The 12,344-nt window shown below is 45.8% G+C and overlaps 2 protein-coding genes across 13 annotated transcripts in view; one reads left to right on the top strand and one right to left on the bottom strand.

Annotated features, from left to right (window-relative positions):
• The window catches only part of SCN3B (sodium voltage-gated channel beta subunit 3), a 261,377-nt gene that overhangs the window by 140,615 nt on the left and 108,418 nt on the right, over positions 1–12,344 (top strand). The window lies entirely within an intron of this gene.
• Positions 1–12,344, bottom strand: part of GRAMD1B (GRAM domain containing 1B) — a 182,565-nt gene that overhangs the window by 116,585 nt on the left and 53,636 nt on the right. For 4 of the 12 annotated variants that reach the window (XM_057490936.1, XM_057490938.1, XM_057490929.1 and 1 more), the window contains one exon: positions 4,248–4,322. The exons of 1 other annotated variant lie outside the window; for it this stretch is intronic. Coding sequence is in view for 4 of the 11 variants with exons in the window: in XM_057490929.1 (XP_057346912.1) it covers positions 4,248–4,322 (75 nt within the window). In the remaining 7 variants the exon portion in view is untranslated. Of the gene's footprint in view, positions 1–4,247; positions 4,338–12,344 lie in introns of those variants that run through there. 7 more of the 12 variants (XM_057490932.1, XM_057490933.1, XM_057490925.1 and 4 more) reach the window with 3 other exon arrangements.

The raw sequence follows: 12,344 nt of genomic DNA, 5'->3' as shown, positions 1-12,344 counted from the left end.
TCAAGCACATAAGTAAACAAATCCTTTCATTTTAGTACTTTATACAAAATTCCACATGTATAAATTATTACATATTATACTTACATACTTGTATATATGGCTCATCTGTTTGAATTTAGTGTGTATATATGCCTTTCTGCAGGTGATCAATATTCTACACATTCTTTGTCTCTGTTTCTTCAAGGACAGCAAAGCATAGATCCGCTAAGAAACAGAGTACAATCTCATGAGAGCCAAATTCAGAGTGCTAGTAGCTACCACTTCCTAAGCACCTGCTTAGTACGAGGCACTTTATCACGTGCTCTCATTTCATCTCTGCAAGAAAAGACTTTTACGAGTGAGGAAACTAAGGTTGAGTAAAAGTAAGTAAATTGCCTTTAAAATGCACTGTTAATAAGGAAGAAAGTAGTCAGAACTTAAGTCTGACTCTTAGGCTTCGCTCTTCCCAATATACTAGAGACCCACCGGCAGGCAGCGAGCCTCCATTCCCCTTGCAGCCTGGACTCCAGAAGTTCCCAGTAGTTTGTAGATGTGCAATAAGGATTTGTGGCACCTGAGCCTGCATGCAGGACCGTCTACGTGCGTGCATGCAGCCCTGCCCTGGTACTCGGTCCACCCCGGCCTGCCCAGCACCCAATCCTCCCACCACTGAAGGTTTCCTGGTTAACTGAGACCATGTTCTGTTCAAACGAACATTGCATAAGATCCTTAGTGAAACAGCTCCTTTTTCCACAGTCCTGGCTTTGTTTGCAAGTTCTTGCCATTGGATGAATGTACCAAATAGAGATCTGGAGACTTGAGAGACCCTTATGATTGGTCCGGTTTGGGCTGGGAACTGATGTTCTTGAAGCATACCCCCAGCTTCACTGACATGCATGAAAATGGATTAATGACCCATATTGCATTACACAGCCACACACATACATACTTCAGGGAAGTTAAATCTATTTTGCTTTCTCCTGGAAACCGGAGGAGAATATTGCTATCTTTCAGACAATCCCCATTTAACCAATAAATGGATTCTTGCGTAAATTCAACACTGCTCCCTGAGGCACACCCACCCAGGAGAGGCGTATCTCTCCCTGAACCCACCTACCCTCTGCCCCTACCATGGTCCCAAAGGCCTTTTTCCTTCAGGACAGAACAGGGATGGGAAGGAGGAGAAAAATTCTCAGGAGTCCTGAGGTTTGGACACCATACTGAAGCATTTCCCCCTTCGCCATAATGCAGACTTTTAAAATATAACAGTGGGGTGGCTATTTTGTCTCTAAGTATTACATCCTTCTGAACCTTGCACAAGAAAAAGAAAAATCAATGTTTTATTTAATGAGTTGAAAGTGAATCTCACCCTCAAGGATCATAATTTTCATCTTTAAAACAGAAGAAATCAGTGTGACTTTTTCCCCCCTGCTCTCTGAAACCGTCCTTCATCCTATCATTAACTACGCGATCTGGGGAATTAGGAGCAGCCACAGAAAAGGGTCCATATCACCCACCTCATGCATGAGCATCTTCAATCTATGATAATAGTGCCTGCTCTACCTGCCTCCCAGTGGAGTGGCAAAGAGCGGATGACGTGGGCACACTCAGGTTCTACCTGTGTAGGAAATGCCGCGATAACCAGAAGCTGTGCTGCCCATCAGATGGGGCCCAGAGCAAGAAGCCTGCGCCAGATCCTCACCACTGCCAGAAACTCTCCCCAGGATGCGGATCTCACATTTGCCCCATGCCAGGATATCTCAGACCAACATCCCAAAAGCCGCAGAGCATCTCTTAATTGGGTAAAAACATTCGAGTAAGGATGAGGTACAGGGTGTAAGGGTTTGTTCCAAGCTGAGGCTGGGTGATTAATTAGTACTCTGGGGATTTAATTCTCTCCAGGAGAACCCACTGGCTGAGAAGAGAGAGAAGACTTCATTCAGAAAGGCCCCGGTGAACACATACCAGTGCTGAGTTTCAGAGGGGAGGAGTCCAAAGGGACGACCATGTACATGAGGCACACTTGTGATAACAACCCTTGCTTCCCATACTGCCCAAGGTAAGTGGACTGATAGCCACCGTCCACCAGGAAGAATTCAGGGCCAGGCAGAGGACCAGTAAACAGCAGGGAAGACATGTGGAGGATTCTTTTGGGGAGAGGTTTAATGGGAGACCCTTCGTGACATTTCATTTGGTTGGCAGAGTGGGCAGAGAAGGAGCTAGAATATAATTTATATCAATATACACCCCAAAGAGCGAACAAAAGGCAGGGCTCTACCCAGTGAGCAAACGGCCACGTCCTAGAGTAAGAGATGAAGCTGCCTTGGGCAAAATGTATTAAAGTCTGTGCAAATCAGCACTTATCTCTCCTAGGAATGCCCAAGCTGCAGAGATAACATAAAGGGAGTTGAGAATTTGCCAGTCATGGAGCTCATAGCCATATTCTGAAAATATGAGCAGAAAAGGGCAGCGCACTCCTCAAGCATTTCGCGCATGAGCACAGGGAAGGGAGCTGGGCTGACAAGCTCCATGGCCCCTTCTCATTTTGAGAGTGTGGTCGGTGAAACCAGAAAGCACTGAAAAGAGAGCGTAGGCCACTCTAGAGACTGAGGGAGCTGCCATCGGATCATAACTCATTAAACATCTTGACAAGAATGATTAATCTTTGCCTCTCGGGGGCCCTGGGCCTCCGTATACATTTTGTCTAAATTGACGAGCTGAACTGTTAATTTTGGTTAATAATGAGCATAAAACTGCAAACTAGGGCAGAACTCACAAAACTTAATAATCTACAGAGCTAAGGATTACAGGGGTCCCACCGTCTCACCCAGGCCGGAATCCCTGTTGACACACTATCTAGCTTCTGCTTGAACACTTCCGTGGAGCGGATCGGGCATTACTTTGCACGGCCTATCCACTGCAGCGCAGCTCTAAGCAGGGAAAGCGCTTCCTTATTCTGAGCTGAAATCCTCCCGCTCGGCCTTCTACCCTTCTAGTTCTATTTCCTGGGCTGTCAGGTAGCTAAAGAGAGCTGTTATTGTGATTCTAAACCGTCCCTTTTCCAGGCTAAACCCTTTTCCCAGCTGATCCTTATGATGATACAGTTATCATCCCGATCATTCTTCTCTAATTTATCCACACCCATTTCTGAAGAAAAATTGGGCGTAACACACCCGATATGTGGGCAAACTAGACCAGACTACAGCAAGAGTTTATTTTTTTCTTCGTAATCCATGCGCCACACTTCCATGAATGAGTTCCGACTTTCAAGGATTATTTGGTACCTGTGTCCTATTCCCAGCTCGTCTGGCTGGGAAATAAAACCTCCAAGTTCTTATTCCCATGAAATCCTGTCAAGTTAGGCTCCTTGTGGTAATCCTACACTTGAGGAACTATTCTGATATAAGTGTATAAACATATAATGCAAATACAGAATACCACATCTCCTTTAAAAAAAAAAATCTCCCATCATTTCTACACATTGATCTATTTGAAATCCTACTACCTCCTGACTCTATCATCCTTGGTATTCTCTGCACCCCCTCAGCTGCATATCTGGTAAGAGAGGCAAAAGCACCATCTGCTTTTTCATCCAGTTTGTTGATAAAGATGGTAAACAGAGCTGGACAAGAGCAGAGCCCTGAGATGACCTCGCCTGAGTGAACCGCAGCGCAGTCAACTGTCTCTGGACATAGAGGTTTAAAGTATTGCTCTGTCCACCACTCAGAGGTGCTACATGAAGTGGATGGGGGCTGGACCTCAGCTAATTCACTGACCTAGTGGAACCAGTGGAACCCCAAATCTGGAATCAGGCATTTGGGAGTGTCCTTATTGGCGTGCTGCCCATCAACCTCCGACACCCGCAATCCATGCCAGTCCTGGTGTTCTGCTGACACCCGGTGCCATTCCTTCCGTCCCAGGCCAGGCAGCTGTCCCGAGGCGTGAGAGGCCCTTTCCCCTCCTGATCCACACTGCACCCTCACTTTGGGGGTGCCTCAATCCTAAGCTGCCTTTGACGCCTCCCCTACATATTTGGTTTGCCACACACTGACTTCTCCCCTTGCTGAACACTGAGAGCCCTTGCTGTCCTGCCCCCTCACTTCCTGGTTGAATGTCCTGGCTTTCTAATCAGTCTCAGAGCAGAGGCCTGGTTGCCTCGTGTTTCCCTCCAGCTTCCCACAGTTCTCACGTGCCCCCAAAGGGCAGTCTCACGCAGACGGTTCCTCTTCCCTGGTGGTCACTGCAGCCATGCCCCCCATTGATCTTACCTCTCTTCCAGGGCCCGAGGACTCAGGAACCTGCTGGAATCATCTTCATGGCTGCTCTGCTGGCTGCTCTGCTGGCTGCTCTGCTGGCTGCTGAGGGAAGACACAGGATGTGAACCGTTACCGTGTGCTTCTTTCTCAACCCTTGGGGCAGTCATTTAGACTTCAGCCAGACAAAGAAATGGGATTACAAAATTTTAAAGATGCAAGTTCCTGTGTAAGTTTACACAGCATTCCTGACAGACAGTGGCTCTGAGGAATGACACAAATGTGCTGAAAACCCCACCTGCCACACCTAATGCAGACAAGGAAGACTGTCACCTTGTTCTTCCCCAGCTCTGTAATCTCAGTGGGAATGCCCCCCAGCTTTCTATGCACCCAGGGCTCTTAATCTGCATGACAGGATTACAATCCCATTCTTCTACCTCTGGAGACTCTGCAGGCGCTGGGGCAGCCTGGGGCTAGGGGAGGGGGCTCTCAGCAGGGAGAAAGGCTGGAGGGGTCAGGCTTCACCTGGCCCACCTCTCTGCCTCCAGGGAAGGCTGAGGAGGGTGAGGGATAAAAGAGGGGTTCCAAGGTGGAGTCCCTCGGCTCCTTAAAGCCCTGTGGGAAGATGATTATAGAGTCTCAGTGTAGATTTCTTGAAGATGCTTACATTGAAGTCCTGTGGAATCAACTGTCTTCCATCTCACTCAGAGAAAGAAAAGCCGTTCACGCACCTCACGACACTAACTGAACACAGAGCTGATGAACAAATAATTTTTATTACTTGCTAATTATTAACTAGTCCAGGCATCTAATCAGGAGTCTGCAAACTACGGATCGCAGGCCAAATCAGGAGCCGCCTGTTTTTTTACAGCCCCATGAGCTAAGAATGGTGTTGACTTTTTTAAATGATCGGGGAAAAAATAATAGGGAACGAGTATTTCATGACACTGATCCTCAAAACTCAGTGTCATAAAGATTTATTGGCACACAGCCACACCCATTCATTGACACAGTATGGCTGCTTTTTGGCTATAATGGCAGACCTGAGTAGTTAAGACAGAGCTGAATAAGTTAAGTGGTCAGACCATTAGACCCACAAGCCTAAAATATTTATTACCTGGCCCTTCACTTAAAAAGTTAGCAAATCCCTTCTTTGCCTAGATTCTATTAATAATAAATTCCTACTACCATAATGTCACTTTCTAACCGAGGCACCAGTATAACCAAAACTGTTTCTTTGCTCTGGTGGGTTGTCCACTGCAATAAAACATTGATCACCATGGAGGGTATTCCTTAGCCCAGATCCCCAGTGGACTGTAAACTCTGAACCATCTTGTAGGGTAAGTGCTTGTACATGATATTCTGTGGTCACAGTTATAACCATGCTCATATGTTCTATTCCTTCAGCACAAATAAATGAACTTAGAAGCAATTTACATAAAATTTTCAAACATACACGCACACAAGGAACCAGAACAGCACCAAACACAAAGCACCCGGCTGCTTGGCAGGAAGAAGTGTGCACACAATCCTTTTTTCTTCCGTTTACTCTACACAAAGTGCTTTTTGCCACTTGTTCACTGTGGAGGGGCTACTTATCATTTCCCCTTTGCAAAGCCTCACAAACTTGCTTATTATAAACTCCTTATAACAAAATTACGCTATTGTTTGTTGACCGATGGGGTTTCTCACGTCGGGAGTGACCTGTTACGTCCATTAGGCACAGTCTTTTACACAATCTGGAGTACGCGTTTTACTACCGGAGGTGACACAGATGATCGGAACTCAAATTCCCAAGCAGACACAGCTCCAGAGGCGAACGTGAGCGAGAATAGCAGTCTACACTGTTGGCAGCACACGTGAGAAGCAGGAGGGAGGGGGTCTGGGGCCCAGTGTTTTACACTAATAGCCAATGGAGCTCAACCAACCCAAAAGACCACAATCAGCATTGCAGCCTCTTCAAGGAAGAGATCAAACTTGACTCCATTGAAGCCCTCATGGGCTGGCTCTTCCTTCTCCCCCTACCCTCCCTCTGGCAATCAAAATTTACAGTTAAGCTAATAATCAGGTTTCCCAGAACTAAATGACAATCGGCCAGGGTTCCAGAAAAATAATTTTGAGCTGTTATTAGCAAGTTATCCCACTAGATGACACTGTTGGCTTCCAAACCAGAACCTCAAACAGGCCAACCCAGCCAGGGCTTTAGAAACCAAAACTAGAACCACCCTCTGGTGTCCCGTTTGGCCTTCCCATTGCTCAGTAAACAGTTCAGAGGGTGCACATGAAAGCAACAATGGATCACCTTCAAAGTGGATATTGGTTCTAATGAAGACATATCACCCTGCATGCATTCGACAAGCATTTCTACAATGCCCTCTGCATGCACATGGAGGCAACATCAAGAACACAGTTAAGTCCAGACTCGGCAATACGCTGCCTGGGACTGATTCCAAGCAATTCCATTTCCTAGTTATTGAATTCGACCCTGAGCAACTTTTAACATCATTTTCCTTACCTAAAGAATGAAGATAGATGTTAATGATCCTTCTTACCTTGCAAAGCTGTTGCAAGGATTAAAGAATGAACATAGGGCGGACAGTGACTGGGACCTAATAACTGCTGTACCAATGACATTATTATTATATGTGAAGCATTGTTTGGTGGGTCACAGAAAAGAAAGATATGAATCAGACAGAGATGCTGCTCTCCAGGCACTTACAATCTGGAAAGTAAGAATTAATATAAATAAGTACATTTAAAAGTAGAAAAGAGTAGCTCTTAGAAGTAAATATTAAATGCTACAGAAACAGAAACTACAGAAAGATTACTTCCTTCTGGGGAAAGTAAGAGAAGTCTGTCTTTACAACAGGGTTTTTGTGCTGATATTTGAAATTGGATAGATTTAGGACAAGCAGAACTGAGAAGAAAAAGCATTCTAGTTCGGCTCCATTTGCCACACGCTTATCATGGGCAGACACTATGCTAGATGGTGATGTAAAGAACTCCCTGTCCAGGACTGGAAGGCACCAACACTAGAAGGATGGACGGGATACAGATGGCACTCCTGGTTGGGGGCTTTTCAGGGATCGTGTCACAGAGCCAAACGCTGAACAGGAGGGACTGCAGACAAAACCACTGTGGCAACAGCCTTTGGGTACATGGGATCCTACCTCCTCTAGAGCCCTCAGGAAGGCCTGGCCCTCTCTCCTCCCATTTTCGGAACTTGTGTTTCAACAGGCTTAAATGAGTGAGATAGATGCCAACCCTTCTCCATTCAACCCCAAGAATTAATATTGAGCAGAGTTCCCAGAGATTCAGACACTGCCTCATTCACTCATATAAACACCTTCAATCCTTCTCCCATATGGGCCTTTTCAAATGGTACCAGCCACCTGAATACCAAGCAGCTCACCCTGCTCCATAAATGAACCTGTCTGCCAGTCCCTGAGGTCATGAAGAGAGACACCACCATACAAAGTGTTGACAGAGGAGTATGAATGCCAGAAGGTCAAGGGCTACATCCCCAACCACTCGGTTCCAGTCAAGGCCTTGGTGAGATGGGGTGCCTAGTCTGGGCTCTACAGCTTAGAGAAGTTGAGAACTTGAAGTCCAGCAGAGGGCACTAGCAGATGAAAATGCCTGTTAGAAAGCCTTAAAAAAACTTAACAAGGACCTGGACTGACTTGGCCTGGGCTCCAGATAACTGAAAATCGGCTTAACATTGCAAGGAAAGGGCCTTGAATAAGCAACTGCTTGCTGTTCCCCAAGACAGCTAGAGAAGGCGTTAGGATGACTTAATTCTGTCCTTTCGTGAATTCAGACTTCAGATGAAAATCGCCATACAAATTAAATTTGGAAACGCTAGACTGTGTTACTAAATAAGGTGGGGAAGTGCATCTTTAAATTCCGGAATATTCCTGAGGGGAAACCCGCTGAAGCGAATCGAATCCGTAATCCTCATCTCATTCTCCCCTGCAAGAGAGTGCTGGGAGCTTATCCTAGAAGGTCACATTAAACCAGGAACATTGGGGAGGGCTGGGGAAAATCGGCTGTAACCTGAGCCAATGCACATTTCAGAAGGCAGAAATTCATCGGCTATGCCAGGGAACTGGGCCACGCGGGCTGGGTAAATTCCCATGATGCCCCTGGTGCCCCACCTCCCTCCCCAACCAGGGACCCTTCCAGAAAAGCACAGGCTAACCCCACAAGCCACCAGGAAGGTGTCCTTTTGCCCTCTGGAAAATACAGCTTCACTGCAAGGAAGACTGAATTTGGCATCTTTTCTGCACTGGTGCTTCCTAAGCAGAAATAGTTCTTTCTCTCCCAGACAACACGTAAGGGGCAATGCCCCTTACGCCCAGAAGGGGTTTGGAGAGATCCAGGGGATTCCAAACAGTTATGGGGACATGCAAGCTACAATTTAATATTTCTAGAGCCTAACACACTGTACATTTACCCACACTAAGGCTGTGCAGACTAATTTATTACATTTCTTTGCTTTTGGCTATAATCAGAACAACCTTTTGTGTTAGCAATTATCATGACTGGAAGTGTCAAAAGTCTCAGAGTGGCTCTGATGATCTATGTCTCTGATTAATAATAACAGGGAAAGAAGTTATTTTAGGCAGTAGATGTAGAAATGGCATGGAGACAAATCTAGATTTGCCCCCAGCTTTGTTTCTTATTGGCGCTAAACTTTGGCCAAGTCATTTTTCCTCTCTTAGCCTTTTCCCCCACAAAAATGGGGACAATAAAATAGCACTTATAGAACTGCATTGGGCATTAAATTGTGAGTTCAGGATTTGAAGGTAGGAAGACAAACTCTAGTCCTGACTCTGCCACTTAGCAGGGTGATACTGGGCAAATTACTCGACTTTCCCAAGTGTCAGGCGTGGGTATTCCACATGCCATATTAAATGACAGTGAGGCTTAGGAATGGTGCAAATCATCTATAGAAAATATCTAGGGCAGTATCTGGACCTTGGAATGCGTACCATAAATGGTGGACATCAGTTGTACTTAATAGTCACTATTAGTTGGGCAGATAAATATTTTGAAACATTCAGCGTGCATGGGGAGAAAGACAATAGGAATGGTAATTTCTTATGGTAAAAGTTTTGGGTGCCACTGACCTCAAATGTAGGGTCACACCATCACTGACAAAAGAGAAGGCTGGGTTTTCATGCTGAAACTGTACCCTCCTGTGAAATGACTCTGGCCTTGACTATTTAAGTAGGAAAGGTGTACAGGGGAAGAAAGGCAGGTAGCAAAGAAGAGAATAATGGGAGAATAGCTTGCTTGTGTTTACCATCTGGCAAGCGAGTTTGGTAAGGTCTAATAATAGAAAATAAGTAAACAAAAGTGATTTGGGGCACTGCCAATAACTGCCAGCTTCTTACACAACATGCCTGAATATTATCCAATACTACTTAGAAAATAACACTTTCTGGGTGGAAATTGATTTATCTGTCCACAAAGTTAATAGGACTGCTTCTGTTCAATGGCTCCCATGGGAACCTGCAGGAAGGTGGGGAGCTGGTCAAAGATTAAGGGGTTCAGAATCCAGCTAAATGCATTTTAATTCATTCCAACTCAATAATACTTCTCTATTTAACTGTTCTTTCAACTCTACGCCTGTCCGCATCTTTGTCTTTAAGTTTATTTTTTAAAAAAAGAAAGGCTCTCCCTCAACTCCTTTCTTTCTCCTTCTTTCCCTTGAGGGCCATATTTTAGTGAAAGAATATACTACTTGGTGAATGACAAACTTTCATCAAAACTATCAGAATAAGCCAGGAGCTTTACTATGCAGATTTCCTGGCCCCTCCCCAGACTTACCAAGTCAGCACCTGAGCCTGTCCGGGAATGTGGATATTTAAATAGCTTCCCAGTGATTCTGGAGGGCAACCAGGTTTGAGACCCACTGGGCATGACACTGCCTCTGCTTTCTCCCCTTTGACGTGTGAGTCTGTCCATTGTAGGCTGGACCACACACCGCCTCTCTGCGGTTTCATCAACCAGGACCCCTTTCGCTGCCAAAACCAATGGCAGCTGTTAGGTACCAATCTTACAGGACCCTCTCGGGCAGGTTTGACACTAATGATCATTTCCATTCTTTAAACTTCACCCTTCTTGCCTTTTATGACACCACTCTCTTCTGGTTTTGAGATTTTCTCCTATTTTTGTTTTTCTCTTCTTTTTTAGGGAGCTTCGTGGACTCTTGTGCTTCAGCCACTCACTCAATAAGCCATCAACTACCTACTATGTACTAGGCATTGTTCAAGAATCTAGATACTAGAGAGGGGAGGGGCGGAAGATGGCGGCGTGAGTAGAGCAGCGGAAATCTCCTCCCAAAACAACATATATCTATGAAAATATAACAAAGACAACCCTTCCTAGAATAAAGACCAGAGGACACAGGACAATATCCAGACCACATCCACACCTGAGAGAACCCAGCGCCTCGCGAAGGGGGTAAGATACAAGCCCCGGCCCCGCGGGAGCCGAGCGCCCATCCCCCCAGCTCCCGGCGGGAGAAGAGCAGGCAGAGCGGGAGGGAGACGGAGCCCAGGACTGCCGAGCACCCAGCCCCAGCCATCCGGGCCAGAGTGCAGACACAGTGCGTGCCCAGGGGACCCTGGATGCTAGGGAAACAGGGCAGCAAGAACAGTGAGCGGGCATCAGAGGCCTGCCACCGAAGGACATAAGAAAAGCGAGCGACCATTTTTTTTTTTTTTTTTTTTTTTCTGTTTTGTTTTGTCGAGCGCTTTTTGGAAATCTTAAGGGATAGGGACCCCAACACTAGGGAAACAGGGCAGAAAGACCGGTGAGCAGATGCCTGAGGCTGGCGCCGGAGAATAAAGAAAAACGAGCGGGCACCTTTTTTTTTTTTTTAATTAAAAACTTTTTTTTTTTTTTTTAATTTAAACATTTTTTTCTTTTTTTTTTTTTTGGTGGTCATTGTTTTGTTTTGGCGGGTGCTTTTTGGAAGTCTTAAAGGGGCAGGGCGGGCCACTTAATCCAGAGGTAGGGAATCCGGGATCTCTGGGCACCCTAACCCCTGGGCTGCAGGGAGCAGGGAGGCCCCTTACGGAGATAAATAGCCTCCCAGCAGCTCCTGCTCCAACGCGACTCCACCATTTTGGAGTAGCTGCCCGAGCCAGGCCACGCCCACAGCAACAGCGGAGATTAACTCCATAGCAGCAGGGCAGGAAGCAGAAACCCTGTCTGCGCGCAGCTGCTCAGCACAAGCCACTAGAGGCCGCTGTTCTCCCAGGAGAGGAGGGCCACAAACCAACAAGAAAGGAAGTCCTTCCAGCCGTCACTCGTCCCAGATCTGCAGACTATTCCTATCACCATGAAAAGGCAAAGCTACAGGCAGACAAAGATCACAGAGACAACACCAGAGAAGGAGACAGACCTAACCAGTCTTCCTGACAAAGAATTCAAAATAAGAATCATAAACATGCTGACAGAGATGCAGAGAAATACGCAAGAGAAATGGGATGAAGTCCGGAAGGAGATCACAGATGCCAGAAAGGAGATCGCAGAAATGAAACAAACTCTGGAAGGGTTTATAAGCAGAATGGATAGAATGCAAGAGGCCATTGATGGAATTGAAATCAGAGAACAGGAACGCAAAGAAGCTGACATAGAGAGAGACAAAAGGATCTCCAGGAATGAAACAATATTAAGAGAACTGTGTGAACAATCCAAAAGGAACAATATCCGTATTATAGGGGTCCCAGAAGAAGAAGAGAGAGGAAAAGAGATGGAAAGTATCTTAGAAGAAATAATTGCTGAAAACTTCCCCACACTGGGGGAGGAAGTAATCGAACAGACCACGGAAATACACAGAACCCCCAACAGAAAGGATCCAAGAAGGACAACACCAAGACACATAATAATTAAAATGGCAAAGATCAAGGACAAGGAAAGAGTGTTAAAGGCAGCTAGAGAGAAAAAGGTCACCTATAAAGGGAAACCCATCAGGCTAACATCATATTTTTCAACAGAAACCCTACAGGCCAGAAGAGAATGGCATGATATATTTAATACAATGAAACAGAAGGGCCTTGAACCAAGGATATTGTATCCAGCACGACTATCATTCAA

This window comes from Manis pentadactyla, chromosome 13 (genome assembly GCF_030020395.1).
Source record: "Manis pentadactyla isolate mManPen7 chromosome 13, mManPen7.hap1, whole genome shotgun sequence".
Lineage (NCBI taxonomy): Eukaryota > Metazoa > Chordata > Mammalia > Pholidota > Manidae > Manis > Manis pentadactyla.
The sequence above is the reverse complement of the archived record's forward strand: the minus strand, read 5'-3'. Positions and strand labels throughout refer to the sequence as shown.